At 40.4% G+C, this 21318-nt stretch overlaps 1 protein-coding gene across 4 annotated transcripts in view; it reads right to left on the minus strand.

Moving 5' to 3' along the window:
* The window catches only part of PFKFB1 (6-phosphofructo-2-kinase/fructose-2,6-biphosphatase 1), a 125897-nt gene that overhangs the window by 851 nt on the left and 103728 nt on the right, over window positions 1-21318 (minus strand). For all 4 annotated transcript variants that reach the window (XM_043571442.1, XM_043571440.1, XM_043571443.1 and 1 more), the window contains 2 exons: window positions 3700-3829; window positions 945-1007 (listed from right to left, as the gene is read on the minus strand). In XM_043571442.1, coding sequence (XP_043427377.1) covers window positions 945-1007; window positions 3700-3829 — 193 coding nt within the window. The remainder of the gene's footprint in view (window positions 1-944; window positions 1008-3699; window positions 3830-21318) is intronic.

Here is a 21318-nt window from a genome sequence, read left to right on the forward strand (position 1 = left end):
GTGTGCAGAATGTGACTGGGCTGTAGGGAGGGGAATGTAGACCAGCTGTGTGACATATGGGGAAGACACCAGGTCTAAGAGGAGTCAATGGGGTGTCCTCTCACCTGTCCCTGATAGTCTTAGAGTTCTCTGAGCCTCAGTTGCTCAACTGGGAATGGGAAGGAGATGAGAATAGATGATCTCTGGGGCCTCCCTCAACTCTTGTGGTCTGTGAGGCAGCAATCTAATGTATATAATAATGATGGAGTTCTGTGGATCTTCTAAGCTGTGTTAAATGCTGAAGTGGTGGAAGAGTTCTGGGGCCATTGCCTTGGGGCAATCAATCCCAGGTAAAGTTCATTTAGAGGCAAAATGATTATGGCAACACCAGAGGTGTGGAAGGTCACAAGGGAGTTCTGGGAGCCTGAAGAAAAAGGAGAGTGATATCACTGGGGTCTGGGGCTGGCAGAAGAGGCATAATGCCTGTAGAGGCCCCCCTTAGCTCCATCTCTGTGGATTGCACCCTGCTCAGGGCTTCAGTGTGCTGTTTGCCCTGCTCACATCCTAGAAGATAGTAGAGTCTCTGTCTCTCTCCTGCTCATGAATATTTCATAGAAAACTAATGCTCCAAGAGATAGTCTAAACTGACCAGGCCAATCTTTGAGCCCTTTCTTCAATTTGGTCCCAAACTACACTTATTCCTCTGGTCCCCTTTGGGGACCTCTTCTACAGCTAGTGCTCCATACTTGATAGAGCCAGAGAAAGTTGAGGCCAGGCCCTGGATTTAGAGGCCATCCCCGTTCTTCCCTGTTCTCATTTTATTACTGCTAATCTTTCCTTCGCCAAGACATCTAATTACATACCCAAGAAACCTCCCCAAGGTCTCTGCTATACAAATGGTATGCACTGGAGGTATGCTCATGCTCTCTATGTGCCTTTCCTCAGATGAGGGTAGGGGCACTCACCATAAGCCACAGGTGTGAGTTTAAGCACTGTGTGCAAAGGACACTTGAGATATGGCAGCTCATCTAGAAAGGAGGAGAAAACAGCCATCAGAGACATGGTAGTGTGGAGGGTACCACCTCCCCAGGCTTCTTCTGCCACAACCCCTTCCTTATGGTCAGCTTCATCAAGGGCACACTCCCCACACTCTGCAGTGGGTAGTGCTGAGAGTAGGGTGAGCAATGACGAAGAATGCAGAGAGATGGCCTCTAGAACAGGGAGAAAAGAGGTCCCTGGGGAATGTGGACAGATTGTGAGTTCTCCAGGAGGGACAGGCTGGTCATCTGGGAAGTGGTTTATTTCCTCATTAACAGGGCAAACATGAGACCAAGGCAGACCTCTATCCTGCCCCAGCCTCAGGCTTTCCACAGGCCTCTAAATGAAGGCACACAAATGTATGTCAGCAAGTTTTCTGAGACCTTGCTATGTGCCAGGACCCTTGGATAGGTGTACATGCACCTTCACAGCTCCCACAGTTTTTTGCTCCACCCCAGGCCTGTGCTCTCTGATTCCTCTCACACTTGTTGATGGACAAGCATTTCTTGATTCACTTGTTTCCAGTTTTTGACTATTGTTCATAAAGTTGTTTTGAATATTCATGTACCATTTCTTATGTGGGCCTAGGTTTTATTAGACATCCCTGAGAGGAGGAGTTGATCAGGCCCAATTCAATGGATGAGGACATTAAGCCTCTGAAAGGGAAGACATTTGCCCTATGTCACTCTCAGGAAGTGGCAGCACTGGGACTTGAACCTAAGACCCTCAGAGGCTAAATGCATGCTCTGCCCACGGCAGCCAGCTACCATTGCCTTGGAGGGGCTCACAGTGTCACGGGAATGACACCCTCATTTGCCACTATTCTCCGACGACAGTCACTCTCACTCACCCAGCAAGCACTTACCACTTCCCATCTCCCTTCACTGAGCCAGAACCCCACCCCTCATGGCATCCCTGCCCCCAAGGTTGATCCTGGTCTTTTAAGGTCACCAACACCCTCCTACACTCCTGAGGCATCAGGTTTGGTGATATCCTGGGCATCTATCCTGCTCCTCCTCATCTTTGTCATCATCATTGTCAGGCTCTGGGCCCTCTGGTTGCATTTGGCGCAAGATCTCATTCCACCCTTGCTGATACTCTGCAGGGGTTACTGTTCCCCTGCACATATGACACACATGACACACATGGCACACATGACAACTGGACTCAGAGAAGGGAAGTGACTGACTTGTTTGAGGTCTGTGACCTAGCTCTGCCACCACCTGGACAACTGACCTTGGCCCAGCCTTTTCTCTCTCTAGCCTTCAGAGTTCCCATCTCTCATAGGACAGGATTGGACCAAATGTACTCTGAGCATGCCCCAGCTATGAGGCTCCTGGGGGGTCTGCTTCCTGAGTCACATCATCTCTCTGGGCCTTAAGTTTCCTCACTGAGTAATACGGGTAAAAGCATGTCCCGAGCACTGCCTGGCCCAACTCCCAGGGCCTTTGTGAACAACTGGTATGTCCTGTGCATGAAAGCAGGTAGGAAGTGGGTGAAGCAGTGTGAGAATGACAGATGAATGTACCACTCCCCACCCCACCCCATGCAAATCTATGCATTTATTAACTGGGAATCCTCTGGAAGGCACCTGAGATTGACACCCCTCACTGATCCTCTGAGCCCCATGATCTTGGGTAAATCACTTTACCTCTCAAAGCCTCCATTTCCTCATCTGCACAGTCAGAGTTACAGTGCTTGCCTCATGGTCTCAAAGACAGTACCAAGCAATGGAGATTGGAAGCTGTCAGAAATCTAGTAGCACAAGAACCCTCATCCCAAGCCCCATCACGTTTCCAGTGAGGAGACTGAGAACCAGGCAGAGGAAATGACTTGTTCGATGTCAAGTTCTCAAGTTCCCTAGGTTTCGGTTTTTGATGACTTCATATTATAAGTGCCCTTTATTTGGAAACTACCATAGTAGAAAATATTCAAGTCTGCAGGAAATTGCACAATATAACTTTCAAGTATAACTTTTCAATGTCCTCACATACTCAGAGTATCCTGGAGATGCCCATACTTCAGCATCCACATCAGAAATGGACTCTCACACCCGAGGTTAACATAATGGTCCCTTTCTAGGCTCTCTGCCCTAGTTTGCATTCCAGCATATGTTGTCAGTGTATAGATACTCTGTAAATTATAATGTCTAGATATATTTTTAAAAAGAAAATATTTAAAAAATAAAATGGAAATATCACTATCTTGGGAGAAATCATCCCCACAACAAAGACAGAAACCTATAATCAGGATCATTAGGCAACAAAAAGTCCCATTACCACCTGATGATAGCATGCTTCATAGAAAAACTGGCTCAGCTTTTTCATGTTGATGCATACTGTTAATGTTGGCTTTTAAAACATTAGCTCAAAATAATACTAATAGCAGCAGCTAACACATATAGCCCATACTATGTGTCACAAATTGCCCTCAGCTCTTTACATATGTTAATGTATTTAAACTTCATCATTATTTTCCCATTTTACAGATGAGAAAATTGAGGCCAGAGAGGCTAAAGTAATTTGCCAAATCTATTATGTTACAGAGCAAGAATTTGAACTCAAGCATCTTTGTTCTAGATACTGTGCTCTTAACCACTAAGCTATAAACCACAGACTGCTGGTGTAAGGGTTCCAAATCATACCCAGCTCCCTATGCCAGGAACAGAGAGGAGAGTGGTACCTGAGCTCTTATCCAAGAAGTAGGCCAGGAGGCACCGCATGACAGCCTGGTGGCAGATCACCAGTACATTTTCCTGCCGTTCTAGCTCCATTATAACTGGCTCCAGACGCTGAACCAGATCCTCATAGGACTAAAAATGAGAGAACATTTGGGTAAAAAGAGTAGATGAGGCACATTTGCCCAGAGAACTCAGGACTAGGAATCAGGAAAAGTTGGATCTGGTGCCCGTTCAGTTATTGACCCAACAATATTGTCTTAGGCAACTCACTTCTTTTTAGGGTCTTAGTTTCTCATGTACTAAATGGGGACAATCAATACAGTGGACTAAATAAAAATAACAATAATAAAACTTCTTAATATAAAATTCCTAGAAAAACCACATAAAATAAATGGTTGCACTGCTGATCTTTTAACAAAATAAAGGAAATATGAATGAAGGATTCCAAAATGAAGAAAAACATGGGGAAAAAAAGAAATAAGTGGATACAGAAGCCACAATGCTCTGGGGGCATTTTTCAATCACAATATCTAACAGGCTTGAGATTTTAAAACCTTATAGAGACAGAAGACAAGGTCTTAGGTGTGTAGACGGTTGAGAATCAGGACTGAAACTTTCACATACATCTGAGACCCTCAAAGGGCTACATCTATTTTTATTTTTTTTAATTTTTTAATTTTTTTTCAATATATGAAGTTTATTGTCAAATTGGTTTCCATACGACACCCAGTGCTCAACCCAAAAGGTGCCTTCCTCAATACCCATCACCCAGCCTCCTCTCCCTCCCACCCCCCCATCAACCTTCAGTTTGTTCTCAGTTTTTTTTTATTTAAAAATTTTTTTAACGTTTATTTATTTTTGAGACAGAGAGAGACAGAGCATGAATGGGGAGGGTCAGAGAGAGAGGGAGACACAGAATCTGAAACAGGCTCCAGGCTCTGAGCGGTCAGCACAGAGCCCGACACGGGGTTCGAACTCACGGACCATGAGATCATGACCTGAGCCGAAGTCGGACGCTTAACCGACTGAGCCACCCAGGCGCCCCAATGTTCTGTTTTTAAGAGTCTCTTATGCTTTGGCTCTCTTCCACTCTAACCTCTTTTTTTTTCCTTCCCCTTCCCCATGGGTTTCTGTTACATCTTTTTTTAAATTTTTTAACCTTTATTCACTTTTGAGAGACAGAGAGAGACAAAGCATGAGCAAGGTAGGGACAGAGAGGGGGACACAGAACCTAAAACAGCCTCCAGGCTCTAAGCTGTCAGCACAGAGCCCGACGCAAGGCTTGAACCCACAAACCATGAGAGCATGACCTGAGCCGAAGTCAGACGCTCAACCGACTGAGCCACCCAGGCACCCCAGGGATACATCCTTAATAGAAGTGTAAACCAGAAAAAAAATATCCATAGGAGGAGGGGCAAACATGGCAGAGAAGTAGGGGAATCTGAGGTTCCCTAATCTCTCAAACAGTGTTGAAGCCAAAGGACTTTGAACCCTAAGAGTCCAGGAGGAACACAGACAGAGTCGCTTCCAGGGAACCACCAGGACAACCTGATGGGCCATAGATGTGTGATTGCAAACTGGGAGAGATAAAATGAGTGGAGCAGTGGGATCCCCTTCTGCAGAGGGGAGGGATCCCCTTTTGCAGAGAGACAAAGGGAAGAGAAAGAGAGGCTGGGGAAGCATAGGACTGTATCTGGACAAGAGAAAAAAACACGGACTGGGACAAAGAAAGATCCAATCTCTAACTGAGGGGCTTTCTCAAGACTGGGGCTGGCTGCCCAATTAGTGCACCTGGGGAGGAGAGGAGCTAGTCCGGGCTCAGTGGCTAGGTCAAGGGCACAGTCTGTAGTAGGAGGAAGTGATCCCCTCCCTGGAGTGCTGTGGGACAGGACAAAGCCTGCCTGCATTTACCAGCCAGAGACCACATATCGGGTGGTGTAGAGTGGCATTTCCCCAGTACCGGGGTGTGCAGAGTGAAAGTTTGAATCCCAGTCAAGTGCCAGGACATGGGAATAAGCAGAGCGAGACAAACCACCTCGTTTGTGCCCACAGCAGTGATGACGGCTTGAACAGAGTGGTTTGGGATTCCAGGTCAATGGAGGAGTGACTGGAGTGTTGCCATTTTTCTCCCCACCACCACCAAAGTGGGGTCTCAGGGATAGGATTGGACAGTGTGGCCCACAGTGGAAGCGGGACCCGCCTACAACCAAACCACTCCTGCGTGTGGCAACTGCATATCTACTGGAGCAGGATTGATGCTGATGAACCAGACGAATCCTCCTCCAGACTAGTGCTGTTGGATTGCCTGATTTAATTCTTGGACAATTCTTATTATATAGATATATTCTCCCTTCCTTTTCTCCTTCTTATCTCTTCCCCCCTCTAGTCTGGTTACTCTGGTTGTTGGTTTGGTTAAGCAGACATATTTAGTCCATTCTCTTGATACATGTTCTATAGCTCCTTCTTTATTTTCTTTTCTCTCTCTCTGGAGTAATTAAGCCTTATAGTTTCTCTGTCTGGACAACATTATCTTCTTTTCTTTTTCCCGGCTTCTTCTTTTTTTCCTTTCTCTCTCTCTGTATTAAGCTGTATAGTTTCTCTGCCTGATCAATGTTTACTTTTTTTCCCTGCCCCTGTCATTTCTCTCTTCATATGGCATGAGGCCTCCTCCATCATCACTGCTTCCACCCTGTGGTTTGCTTGTAGCTGGTGCTTCTGGGTTTTTTTGTTTTTGTTTGTTTGTGTTTGTGTGTTTTTGTTTTCTGTTTGTTTTTTGTTTGTTTTCTTTCCCAGGGCTACTTCAATGAACAAATCAAAGCACACTTGGTGGAGGGTCTGAAACATCACTATAAGTAGGGAGATAAAATAACCAAAGTCACAACAGCAGAGAGCAAGTAACACTCTCCAAAAAACACCTCCTGAAGGGCCAGGCCCTGGACAATGTACGAGATCTCTTTAATATAGTAGTGCTCACAGATGCAGGACACATAATAAGCTTTTAAAACACATAGGGACAGGAAACTAGCCAAGATGATGAAACAGAAGAATTCTCTTCAGTAGAAACTCCAAGAAGAAATGACAACTAAAGAATTGTTCGAAACAGATATAAACAATATAACTGAACAAGAGTTTATAATAATAGTCATAAAATTAATCTCTGGGCTCCAAAAAAGCATACAAGACAGCACAGAACTTATTGCTGCAGATTTCAAGGAACTAAAAAACGCTAATGATGAATTAAAAATACTATAAATGAGGTGTAAAATAAAATAGAAGCAGTCACATTGAGGATTGAAAAAGCAAAAGGGAGAATAGGTGAAATAGAAGATAAAATTATGGAAAAAGAAGAAACGGAGAAAAATAGAAATTAAAAAATTCTGGATCACAAGGGGAGAATTAGAGAACTAAGTGATTTATGAAATGGAACAATATTGGGGTGCCTGGGTGGCTCACTCAGTTGAGCGACCGACTTTAGTTCAGGTCATGATCTCACGGTTCATGGGTTAGGACCCCACATCGGGTTCTGTGCTAACAGCTCAGAGCCTGGAGCCTGGTTTGGATTCTGTGTCTCCCTCTCTCTCTGCACCTAACCCACTCGCATTTTGTCTCTGTTTCTCTCAAAAATAAATAAGCATTAAAAAATTTTAGAAATGGAACAATATCCATATCATAGGAGTTCCAGAAGAAGAAGAAGAAGAGAGAGAAAGGGGCCGAAGGTGTACTTGAACAAAACATAGCTGAGAACTCCTTAATCTGGGGAAAGAAACAGGCAATGAAATCCAGGAGGCACAGAGACCCCCTTCAGACATAACTTGAATCAATATTCTGCATGACATATTATCATGAAACCGGGAAAATACAAAGATAAAGAGAGAATTCCGAAAGCAGCTACAGATAAATGGGCCTTAACATACAAGGGTAGACACATAAGGGTAGTAGCAGACCTATCTACTGAAACTTGGCAGGCCATAAACGAGTGGCAGGAAATCTTCAATGTGATGAACAGGAAAAATATGCAGCCAAGAATCCTTTATCCAGCAAGCCTGTCATTCAGAATAGAAGGAGAGATAAAGGTTTCCCCAAACAAATAAAAACTGAAGGAATTCATCACCATCATACCAGCCTTACAAGAGATCCTAAGGGGGACACTGTGAGTGAAATGTTCCAAGGACCACAAAGGACCAGAGATATTACTACAAGCATGAACCCTACAGATAACACAATAATTCTAAATACATATCTTTCAATAATAACTCTGAATGTAAATGGAATAAATGCTCCAATAAAAAAATAGGGTATAAGAATGAATAAAACAACAAGACTCATCTATTTGCTGTCTATAAAAGACACATTTTAGACATGAGGATATCTTCAGATTGAAAGTGAGGGAATACCATCTGTCAGGCTACTGGGAATCAAAAGAAAGATGGAGTAGCCATACTTATATCAGACTAACTAGATTTTAAACTAAAGGTTATAACAAGAGATGAAGAAGGAATTTATATAACAAATTACAGGCTCTGCCCATCAAGAAAAGCTAATAATTATAAATGTCTATGCAACCAATTCGGGAACACCCAAATATACAAAACAATCACAAACATAAGCAATATAGGTAAGAATGTGGTTAATTGCAGGGGACTTTAATACTCCACCTATAACAATGATCATCTAGACAGAAAATCAATAAGAAACAATGGCCCTGAATGATACACTGGACAAGATGGACTTGACAGGTATACTTAGAACTTTCCATTGTAAAGCAGAAGAATATACATTCTTCTCAACTGCCCATGGAACATTCTCCAACATAGATCACACACTGGGTCACAAAACAGCCTTTAATACGTATAAAAGAATTGAGATCATACCATGCACACTTTCAGATCACAATGCTATGAAACTTGAAATCAACCACAGGAAAAAGTCTGGAAAAACCTCCAAATGTATGGAGGTTAAAGAACATCCTACTACAGAATGAATGGATCAACCAGGCAAAGAAGACATTAAAAAATATACAGAGGGGCACCTGGCTGGCCCAGCCGGTTGAGAGACTGACTTTGACTCAGGTCATGATCTCATGGCTTGTGAGTTTGAGCCCCACATCAGGCTTTATGCTGACAGCTCTGAGCCTGGAGCCTGCTTCGGATTCTGTGTCTTCCTCTCTCTCTGTCCCTCCCCCACTCATGGTCTGTCTCTCTCTGTCTCAGAAATAAATAAACATTAAAAATTTTTTTAAAAATATGGAAACAAATAAAAATGAAATCATGACAGTCCATACCCATTGGTATGCAGCAAAGGCAGTCCTACAAGGAAAATACATTGCAATCCAGGCCTATCTCAAGAAACAAGAACAATCCCAAATACGAAATCTAACAGCACACCTAAGGGAACTAGAAGCAGAACAAAGAAAGCCAAAACCGAGCAGAAGAAGAGAAATAATAAAGATCAGAGCAGAAATAAAGAAATAAGGAATAAAAAAAATAAAACACTAGAACAGATCAATGAAACTAAGAGTTGGTTTTTTGAAAAAATAAATTTTATAAACCTCTAGCCAGGCTTCTTAAAAGGAAAAGAGAGAGGACCCAAAGAGATAAAATCATGAAAGAAAATGGATTCATCACAACCAATCCCTCAGAAATACAAGCAATTATCAGGAAATACTATGAAAAATTATATGCCAACCAACTGGACATCTTGGAAGAAATGGACAAATTCCTACACACCCACCACTTCGAAAACTCAAACAGGAAGAAATACAAAATTTTATCAGACCCATAACTAATGAAGAAATATAATCAGTTATCAAAATCTCCCAACAAATAAGAGTCCTGAACCAGATGGTTCCCCTGGGGAATTCTACCAGACATTTAAGGCATAGTTAATACCCATCCTTCTTAAGGTGTTCCAGAAAATAGAAATGGAAGGACAACTTCTGGACTCATTCTATGAAGCCAGCATTACTTTGATTCCCAAACCAGACAGAGACCACACACACACAAAAGTAGAACTACAGGCCAATATCCTTGGTGAATATGGATGCAAAAATTCCCAACAAGATACTAGCAAATTGAATTCAACCATAGGAAAATAATTATTCACATGATCAAGTGGGATTCATTCCTGGGCTGCAGGGCTGGTTCAATATTTGCAAATCAATCAATGTGATAGATCACATTAATAAAAGAAAGGATAAGAACCACATGATTCTTTCAATAGATGCAGAAAAAGCATTTGACAAAATACAGCACCCTTTCTTAAAAAAACTCTCAAGAAAGTAGGGAAAGAAGGAACATACTTAAACATCATAGAAGCCATTTATGAAAGCCCACAGCTAATATCATCTTTAATGGGGAAAAACTTAGAGTTTTCCTCCTGAGATCAGGAACATGACAGGGATATCCACTGTCACCACTGTTGTTTAACATAGTGTTGGAAGCCATAGCCTTAGCAATCAGACAACAAAATGAAATAAAAAGCATCAAAATTTTCAAACAAGAAGTCAAACTTTCACTTTTTGCAGACGACATGATACTCTACATGGAAGACCTGAAAGACTCTACCAAAAGATTCCTAGAACTGATACATGAATTCAGCAAAGTCGTAGGGTACAAAATCAATGTACAGAAATTGGTTGCATTTTTATACATCAATAATGAAGCAACAGAAAGAGAAATAAAGAAACTGATTTCATTTACAATTGCACCAAGTACCATAAAATGCCTAGGAATAAACCTAACCAAAGACGTAAAAGATCTGTATGCTGAAAACTATAGAAAGCTTCTGAAGGAAATTGAAGATACAAAGAAATGAAAAAACATTCCATTCTCATGGATTGGAAGAATAAATCTTGTTAAAATGTCAATACTACCCAAAGCAATCTACACATTCAATGCAATCCCAATCAAAATTGCACTGGCATTGTTCTGAAAGCTAGAACAAACAATCCTAAAATTTGTATAGAACCACAAAAGACCCTGAATAGCCAAAGTAATTTTGAAGAAGAAGACCAAAGCTGGAGGCATCACAATCCCAGACTTTAGCCTCTACTACAAAGCTGTAATCATCAAGACAGTATGGTATTGGCAGAAACCAGACACATAGACCAATGGAATAGAATTGGTCCACAAATTCTGGTCCACTCCAGAATTGGACCCACAAAAGTATGGCCAACTAAACTTTGACAAAGCAGGAGAGAGTATCCAATGGAAAAAAGACAGTCTCTTTAATAAATGGTGCTGGGAGAACTGGACAGCAACATGCAGAAGAATGAAACTAGAACACTTACACCATTCACAAAAATAAACTCAAAATGGAAGAAAGACCTGAATGTGAGGTAGGAAATCATCAAAACCCTAGAGGAGAAAGCAGGCAACAACCTCTTTGACTTCAGCTATAGCAATTTCTTGCTCCACACATCTCCAATGGCAAGGTAATTAAAAGCAAAAATGAACTATGGGACCTCATCAAGATAAAAACCTTCTGCACTGCAAAGTAAATGATCAACAGAACTCAAAGGCAACCAGTGGAATGGGAAAAGGTATTTTCAAATGACATATCGGACAAAGGGCTAGTATCCAAAATCTATAAAGAACTCACCAAACTCCACACCTGATAAATAATCCAGTGAAGAAATGGGCAGAAGACATGAATAGACACTTTTCCAAAGAAGCCATCCAGATAGGCAATAGACACATGAAACGATGCCCCACGTCATTCATAATCAGGGCAGTACAAATTAAAGCCACGCTGAGATACCACCTCCCACTGGTCAGAGTGCCAAAAATGAACAAATTGGGAGACTCTAGATGCTGGCAAGGATGTGGGGAAACAGGAACACTCTTGTACTGTTGGTGGGAATGCAAACTGGTGCAGTCACTCTGGAAAACAGTGTGAAGGTTCTTCAAAAAATTAAAAATGGAACTACCCTACCACCCAGAAATAGCACTACTAGGAATTTACCCAAGGGATACAGGAGTGCTGATGCATAGGGGCACATGTACCCCAATGTTTATAGCAGCACTTTCAACAATAGTCAAATTGTAGAAAGAGCCTAAATGTCCATCAACTGATGACTGGATAAAGAGGATGTGGCTTATATATACAATGGGATACTACTTGGAAATGAGAAAGAATGAAATCATGCCATTTGCAGCAACGTGGATGGAACTGGAGGGCATTATGTTATGTGAAATAAGCCAGTCAGAGAATGAGAGATACCATATTTTTCACTCGTATCTGGATATTGAAAACCTTAACAGAAGACCATGGGGGAAGGGAAGGGAAAAAATAGTTACAAACAGAGAGGGAGGGACGCAAACCATAAGAGACTCTTAAATACTGAGAACAAACTGAAGGTTGATGGGGGCTGGGGGAGAGGGGAGAATGGGTGATGGGCATTGAGGACGGCACTTGTTGGGATGGGCACTTGTTGGGTGTTGTATGGAAACCAATTTGATAACAAATTATATAAAAATTAAAGAAAAAATATCCACAGGCAAAAGGAACAATGTCATTTATCTGTCTCTGCTTGACTCTTGGTAGAAAAATAAGGAAAATATTCCTGTAGTAATATATTAACCACAAACCTACCATCAGGTGTGTTTGTGGTTCAGAATTACAATACCCATGTGCTTTGGAAAATGCTAAGATGAGAGTTTAACAAAAAGTGACTTCAAGTCATTAGTTCCCAGAATTTTATGGAAGAAGCAAATGGGAATTATCCCTGAATTCTCTCAATATAGGCTGTGGGATTCTTACATATAAATTTTGCCCATAGAAGCTCACATAACGCACAAGGGAAATAAGCTACGATGAATGAAAATAAGTAGAAACAATAAGAGAACTCTAAAAATTTAAGATAAAAGATCCAAAACATAAAATAAATGTTTTAAATTTATAAAGAAATAGAAGATGGAATAAAAATGTAAGGAAGAAAGAAGATGATATTAAATATAATGTAGATTTTAAAAAAGTAATAGAATTTCTAGAAACAAATTATATATTTATTAAAACCGAAAACTCATTGCATTGAGTAAACAAAAGATTAGATACAAATTAAGAAACAGTGATTTAGAAGATAGTCCTGAAGTAATCACTCAAAATGCAGCAAAGACTTTAAAAATAATAATAATTTAGGAAACATAGAGTATAGGGGCAGGATTCACACACATTAAACTGTACTTCCAGAAGGAGAAAATATGAAAAAGGAGTAAGACATAATGTCTTAGAGTTTTCTAGAATTTATGAAGAATCCCAATCCTCAGATTCAGGAAGTTTAATCCCAAGCAAAATAAATGAAAAAATATTCAGACATATCACAGTGGAACTTCAAAACAATGAAGATAAAAGACATTAAAGGCAGCCAGAGAGAAGAGAAGCAGCAATTAACCTGAGTGGAGACTTCTTAGCCACATTAGAACACAGAGGACAGTGGTGGAAATATCTTCAAAATGCTGAAAGAAAACAACGGTCAAGGTACAGTTTAATTTTTTTAATTTGTATTTCAGTTGGTGTACGGAGCAAATTGATTTTACAAGTACAATTCAGTGATTCATCACTTACATACAACACCCAGTGCTGATCACAAGTGTCCTTCTTAATACCGATCTAGCCCATCTCCCTCCCACCTCCCTCCATCATCCTTCAGTTTGTTCTCTATCACTAAGAGTCTCTTGTGCTTTGTTTTCCTTTCTTCTCTCACCCCTCTTTCCTATATGTTCATCTGTTTCATTTCTTAAATTCCACATATGAATGAAATCATATTGTATTTTTCTTACTCCGATTGACTTATTTCGCTTAGCATAATACATTCTAGACCTATCCACATCATTGCAAATTACATTTTTTTGATGGCTAAGTAATATTCCATTGTGTATATATACCACATCTTCTTTATGCATTCATTGGTCCATGGACATTTGGGCTCTCTCCATAGTATAGTCATTGTTAATGATGCTGCTACAAACATAGGGTGCATATAGCCTATCGAATCTGTACTTTTGTATCCTTTGGGTAAATACCTAATAGTGCAATTGCTGAATCTTAGGGTTGTTCTATTTTTAGTTTTTTGAAGAAACTCCACACTGATCAAAGTGGTTGCACCAGTTTGCACTCCCACCAGCAGTGCAAAAAGGTTCTCCTTTTTCCATATCCTTGCCAACACCTGCTATTTCTTGTATTGTTAATTTTAGCCATTATGACAGGTGTGAGGTAGTATCTCATTGTGGTTTTGATTTGTATTTTCCTGATGATGAGTGATGTTTAGCATCTTTTCATGTGTCTGTTAGCCATCTGGGTGTCTTCTTTGTAATAGAGTCTAGTAATGTCTTCTACCCATTTCTTAACTGGGCTGTTTGTATTATGGTTGTTGAGTTTGATAAGTTCTTTACAGATTTTGAATACTAATCATTTATCCGATATGTCATTTACAAATATCTTATATTCTACGGGCTGCCTTTTAGTTTTGTTGATTGTTTTTCTTTTTCTTTCCCTATGTAGAAGCTTTTTATCTTGATAAATATCATTTTTGCTTTTGTTCGTTCCCCTTGCCTCCAGTGACATGTATAGTAAGAAGTTACTCTGGCCAAGGTCAAAGTGGTTGCTGCCTGTGTTCTCCTCTAGGATTTTGATGGTTTCCTGTCTCACATTTAGATCTTTCCTCCATTTTGAGTTACTTTTGTGTATGGTGTAAGAAAGTAGTCCAGTTTCATTCTTCTGCACATTGCTGTCCAGTTTTCCCAACAACATTTATTGAAGATATTGTCTTTTCTTCATTTGATATTCTTTCCTGGTTTGTCAAAGACTACCATATAGTTGTGGGTCCTCTTCTGGGTTTTCTAATCTGTTCCATTGGCCTATGTGTCTGTTTTTGTACCAGGACCATCCTGTATTTATGACTACAGCATTGTAATATAGCTTGAAATTCAGAATCATGATGTTTCCAGTTCTGTTTTTCTTTTTCAGTATTGCTTTGTCCCTTTTGGGTCTTTTGTGGTTCCTTACAAATGTTAGGATTGTTTGATCTATGTCTGTAAAGCATGCTGGGGGTGTTTTGGTAGGGATTGCATTAAATGTGTAGGTTGTTTTGGGAAGTATAGACATTAATTTTTTAACATTTATTCATTTTTGAGAGACAAAGAGAGACAGAGCATGAGCGGGGAAGGGGCAGAGAGAGAGACACACAGAATCTGAAGCAGGCTCCAGGCCTGAGCTGTCAGCACAGAGCCTGACACGGGGCTTGAACTCATGAACTGTGAGATCATGACCTGAGCCAAAGCTGGACACTCAACCAACTGAGCCACCCAGGAACTCCAGTATAGACATTTGAATAATGTTTGTTCTTCCAATCCAGGAGCATGGATGCCAGAGTAGCCATACTTATATCAGACAAACTAGATTTTAAAACAAAGACTGTAACAAGAGATGAAGAAAGGCGTTATATCATAAATAAGGGGTCTCTCCACCAAGAAGATCTAACAATTGTAAATATTTATGCCCCCAATTGGAGAGAACCCAAATATATAAACCAATTAGTGGCACATATAAATAAACTCATCGATAATAATACAATAATAATGGGAAACTTCAACACCCAACTCACAGTAATGGAAAGATCATGTAAGCAGGAAATCAACAAGGAAACAATGGCTTAGAATGACACACTGAACTAGATAGACTTAACAGATATATTCAGAACATTTCATCCTAAAGCAGCAGAATACACATTATTCTTTGTGTGTGGAACATTCTTCACAATAGATTACAGACTAGGTCACAAATCAGCCCTCAACAAATACAAAAAGATTGAGATCATACCATGCACATTTTCATATCACAACACTATGAAACTTGATGTTAACCACAAGAAAAAATTTGGAAAGTCTTCAAATACACGGAAGCTAAAGAACATCCTACTAAGAAACGAATGGGTTAACCATGGAATTAATTAAAAAAAAATTTAAATACATGGAAGCAAATGAAATTGAAAACACTACAGTCCAATCTCTTTGGGAATGCAGCAAAGGCAATCCTAAGAGGAAAGTGCATTCCAATTCAAGTCTATATCAATAAGCAAGAAAGGCCCCAAATACACAATCTAACCTTACATCTAAAGAAGCTAGAAAAGCAACAGCAAATAAAGCTTAAAGTCAGAATAAGGGAAATAATAAATATTAGAGCAGAAATAAAATAGAAACAAACACACAAACAAAGAAACAAAAACAACAATGGTAGAACAGATCAATTAAACTTAATAGCTGGTTCTTTGAAAGAGTAAACAAAATTGATAACCTCCTAACCATACTAATTAAAATAAGCAAGGACCCAAATAGTTAAAATCATGAATGAAAGAGGAGAGATTACACTTAGCATCACATAAACACAAACAATTAAAGAGAATACTGTGAAAAATTATATGCCAACAAACTGGGCATTCTGGAAGAAAGGGACAGGAAAAATTCCTAGAAACTCACAAACAACCAAAACTGAAACAGGAAGAAATAGAAAATTTGAACAGTCCCATAACCAGCAATGAAATTGAATTAGTAATCATAAAGCTCAAAAGAAACAAGAATCCTGGGCCAGGTGGCTTCCCAGGGAAATTGTAACATATATTTAAAGAAGACTTAATACATATTCTTCTCAAGCTGTTCCAAAAAAGAAGAAATGGAAGAAAAACTTACAAACTCTTTTTATGAAGCCAGCATTACCTTGATTCCAAAACTGAAGACCCCACTAAAAAGGAGAATTAAAGACCAATATCCCTGATGAAAAGGAATGCAAAAATTCTCAACAGGATATTAGTATACCTAATTCAACAATACATTAAAAATATTCACCACAATCAAGTGGGATTAATTCCTGGGCTGCAGGTCTGGTTCAAAACTCATAAAACAATCAAAGTGACACACCACATTAATAAAAGATAGGATAAGAACCATATGATCCTCTCAATGCATGCAGAAAAAGCATTTGACAACATAAAGCATCTATTCTTGATAAAAAAAAAACTAGGGACAAAAGAAATATATCTCAAGATCATAAAGGCCATATATGAAAGACCCACAGCTAATATCATCCTCAATGGGTAAAAACTGACAGCCTTTCCCCTACAGTCTTTAACAAGACAAAGATGCCCCCTCCCTCCATTACCATTTAATATAGAAGTGGAGGGGCGCCTGGGTGGCACAGTCGGTTAAGCGTCCGACTTCAGCCAGGTCACGATCTCGCGGTCCATGAGTTCGAGCCCCGCGTCAGGCTCTGGGCTGATGGCTCAGAGCCTGGAGCCTGTTTCCGATTCTGTGTCTCCCTCTCTCTCTGCCCCTCCCCCGTTCATGCTCTGTCTCTCTCTGTCCCAAAAATAAACGTTGAAAAAAAATTTAAAAAAAATATATAGAAGTGGAAGTCTTAGCCTCACCAATCCATCAACTTAGAGTTTTATGCTCAGGCAAATTATTACATGGTATTGAGGACTTCCCCAAAGACACTTATAGACAGAAAGATTACTTTGTTGCCAATAAATCCTCACTGAAGTAATTTTTGTAAGTTTATCTGTTTATTTTGAAAGAGAGAGCAAAGGAGGGGAAGAGAGAGAGAAAGAATCCAAAACAGGCTTGGCAACAGCAGCACTGAGACTGATATGGGGCTCAAACCCACAAACCACAAAGTAAGGACCTGAGCCAAATCCAAGAGTCAGACACTCAACTGACTGAGCCACCTTGGCTCCCATCACTGAAGTAATTTCTGAAAGATGGAAATTGAACACAGAAGGAAAAACTTGAGATACAAGAATAAAGAATGATTGGATTCAATGGCATAGGCAATGACATAGATGGTGGCATAGGAGGACGCTGGGCTCACCTCGTCCTGCTGATCACTTAGATTCCACCCACATCTGCTTAAATAACCCAGAAAACCTCTAGCAGAAGACTACCAGAATGGACTCTCCAGAGCCAAGCATAGACAAGAGGCCCACGGAAGAGGCGGTGCATGCTACATGGACTGGTGGGAGGGAGCTGGGGCCATGGATGGGCAGCCCACCTGGGAAGGCAGAGCCCCCGAAGTCTGGCTTGCAAAAGTGGAGGGGCCGGATTCTGTGAGTTCTGAAAGCCAGTGGGACTTAACATCTGGAATGTTAAAAGTCAACAGCTCTGCTCTCAGAGAGCAGGGAGGGCGAGAGGATGCCAGGAGGGAGAGTTGTTGAGCCCTGGAACAGGGCTTAGTTCAGTGGGCAAACAAAGGTGCTGGCAAGTGCCATCTACCTCTCCCACCCTCCCAGCTGAATTTCCAAAGGGAACCTGTTCCTGTCACCAAACTTGCTTGCACCAAGCAAACGCCCAATGCTGTGCTTCTGTGGATGCATCCATCAGCGGGGCCTGCCTCCCTCGTGCTGCAGGGCCCCTCCTGCAGGGGACCACCAATGGCAAAGCGAGCGAAGCCTGCCCCTCCCGCCCCTGTGCACCCGACTGATCCATCCTGGGTAATATGCCAGATCCCATAAGCAGCACCACAAGCTGGCAGTGCACAAGTAGCCCAGACAGGGGCCACACCACTCCACAGTGAGTCCTGCCCCTGGGAGAGAGGAAGATAAGGTACATACCAGTCTGACTGTGGCCACAGCAGTGGGCTGAGGGCAGACATCAGATCTGACTGGGGCCCTGCCCACCAACACAAGTTACTCCGAACAGTACAAGGGAAGTGCTCTGCAGTTTAGAGCCACCACAGGGACTACCCAAGATGACGAAAGGAAAGAATTCTCCTCAAAAGAAACTCCAGGAAGTAGCAATGGCTAACGAAGTGATCAAAAATGATTTAAGCAATAAAACAGAAAAAGAATTTAGAATAATAGTCATAAAATTAATCGCAGGGCTTGAAAAAAAGCATAGAGGACACCAGAGAATCTATTGCTACAGAGATCAAGGGACAAAGAAATAGTCACGAGGAGCTAAAAAATGCTATACATGAGGTGCAAAATAAAATGGAGGCAGCCATAGCACGGATTGAAGAGGCAGAGGAGAGAATAGGTGAATTAGAAGATAAAATCATGTAAAAAGAGGAAGCTGAGAAAAAGAGAGATAAAAAAATCCAGGAATACGAGGGGAGAATTAGAGAACTAAGTGATGCAATGAAACAAAACAATATCTGTATCATAGGGATTCTAGAAGAAGAGGGAGAGAAAGGGGCTGAAGGTATACTTGAACAAATCATAGCTGAGAACTTCCCTGATCTGGGGAAGGCAAAAGGCATTGAAATCCAAGTGACACAGAGAACCCCCTTCAAACGTAACTTGAATCGATCTTCTGCATGACATATCATAGTGAAACTGGCAAAATACAAGGATAAAGACAAAATTCTGAAAGCAGCTAGGGATAAACAGGCTTTAACTTACAAAGGTAGACCCATAAGAGTAGTGGCAGACCTATCTACTAAAACTTGGCGGGCCAGAAAGGAATGGCAGGAAATCTTCAATGTGACAAACAAAAAATATGCAGCTGAGAATCCTTTATCCAGCAAGTCTGTAATTTACAATAGAAGGAGAGATAAAGGTTTCCCCAAACAAAAAAATGAAGGAATTCATCACCACTAAACCAGCCCTACAAAAGATCCTGAGGGGATTCTCTGAGTGAAATCTTGCAAGGACCACAAAGTACCAGAGACATCACTACAAGCATGAAAACTACAGACATGACAATGACGCTAAACCCAACTCTTTCTATAATAACACTGAATGTAAATGGACTAAATGCTCCAACCAAGAGACATAGGATATCAGAATGGATAAAAAAAAGAAAAAAAAAAACAAGACCCATCTCTTTTCTCTCCACATGAGACTCTTTTTAGACCTGAGGACACCTTCGGATTGAAAGTGAGGGATGGAGAACTATCTATCATGCTACTGGAATTCAAAAGAAAGCTGGAGTAGCCATACTTATATCAGACAAACTAGACGTTAAATTAAAGGATGTAACAAGAGATGAAGAAGGGCATTATATAATAATTACAGGGTCTTTCCATCAGGAAGAGCTAACAATTATAAATGCCTATGTAGTGAATACAGGAGCCCCCAAATATATAGAACAATTAATCACAAACATAAGCAACCTTCTTGATAAGAATGTGGTAATTGCAGGGGACTTTAATACCCCACTGACAACAATGACTAGATCATCTAGGCACAGGATCAATAAAAAAACAAGGGCCCTGAATGAGACATTGGATCAGATGGACTTGACAGATATATTTAGAACTCTGCATCCCAAAGCAACAGAATATACTTTCTTCTCGAGTACACATGGAACATTCTGCAAGATCAATCACATACTGGGTCACAAAACAGCCCTTCATAAGTATGAAAGAACTGAGATAATACCATGCACACTGTCAGACCACAATGCTATAAAATTTGAAATCAACCACAGGAAAATGTCTGGAAAACCTCCAAAACCATGGAGGTTAAAGAACACTCTACTAAAGAATGAATGGATCAAACAGGCAATTCTAGAAGAAATTAAAAAATATATGGAAAAAATGAAGATGAAAATACAACAATCCAAACGCTTTGGGATGCAGTGAAGGCAGTCCTGAGAGGAAAATACATTGCAATCCAGGCCTATCTCAAGAAACAAGAAAAATACCAAATACAAAATCTAACAGTACACCTAAAGAAACTAGAAGCAGACAGCAAAGACACCCCAAACCCAGCAGAAGAAGAGAAATAATAAAGATTAGAGCAGAAATAAACAATATAGAATCTAAAAAAACAACTGTAGAGCAGATCAATGAAACCAAGAGTTGGTTTTTTGAAAAAAAATAAACAAAATTGATAAACCTCTAACCAGGGTTCTCAAAAAGAAAAGGGAGATAACCCAAATAGATAAAATCATGAATGAAAATGGAATTATTACAACCAATCCCTCAGAGATACAAGCAATCATCAGGGAATACGATGAAAAATTATATGCCAATAAACTGGACAACCTGGAAGAAATGGACAAATTCCTTAGCACCCACACACTACCAAACTCAAACAGGAAGAAATAGAAAACTTGAACAGACCCATAACCAGCGATGAAATTGAATCAGTTATCAAAAATCTCCCAACAAATAAGAGTCCAAGACCAGATGGCCTCCCTCGGGAATTCCACCAGGCATGTAAATCAGAGATAATACCTATCCCTCTCAAGCTGTTCCAAAAAACAGAAAGGGAAGGAAAAGTTCCAGACTCATTCTATGAAGCAAGCATTACTTTGACTCCTAAACCAGACAAAGACCCAACAAAAAAAGAGAACTACAGGCCAATATCCCTGATGAATATGGATGCAAAAATTCTCAATAAGATACTAGCAAATCGAATCCAACAGCATATAAAAAGAATTATTCACCATGGTCAAGTGGGATTCATTCCTGGGTGCAGGACTGGTTCAATATTCACAAATCAATCAATGTGATACATCACATTAATAAAATAAAGATAAGAGCCATATGATCCTGTCGATCAATGCAGAAAAAGCATTTGATAAAATTCAGCATTTTTAAAAATAAAAACCCTCAAGAAAGTCGGTATAGAAGGAACATACTTAAACATCATAAAACCATTTATGAAAAGCCCACAGATAATATCA

Source organism: Prionailurus bengalensis, chromosome X (assembly GCF_016509475.1).
Source record: "Prionailurus bengalensis isolate Pbe53 chromosome X, Fcat_Pben_1.1_paternal_pri, whole genome shotgun sequence".
Lineage (NCBI taxonomy): Eukaryota > Metazoa > Chordata > Mammalia > Carnivora > Felidae > Prionailurus > Prionailurus bengalensis.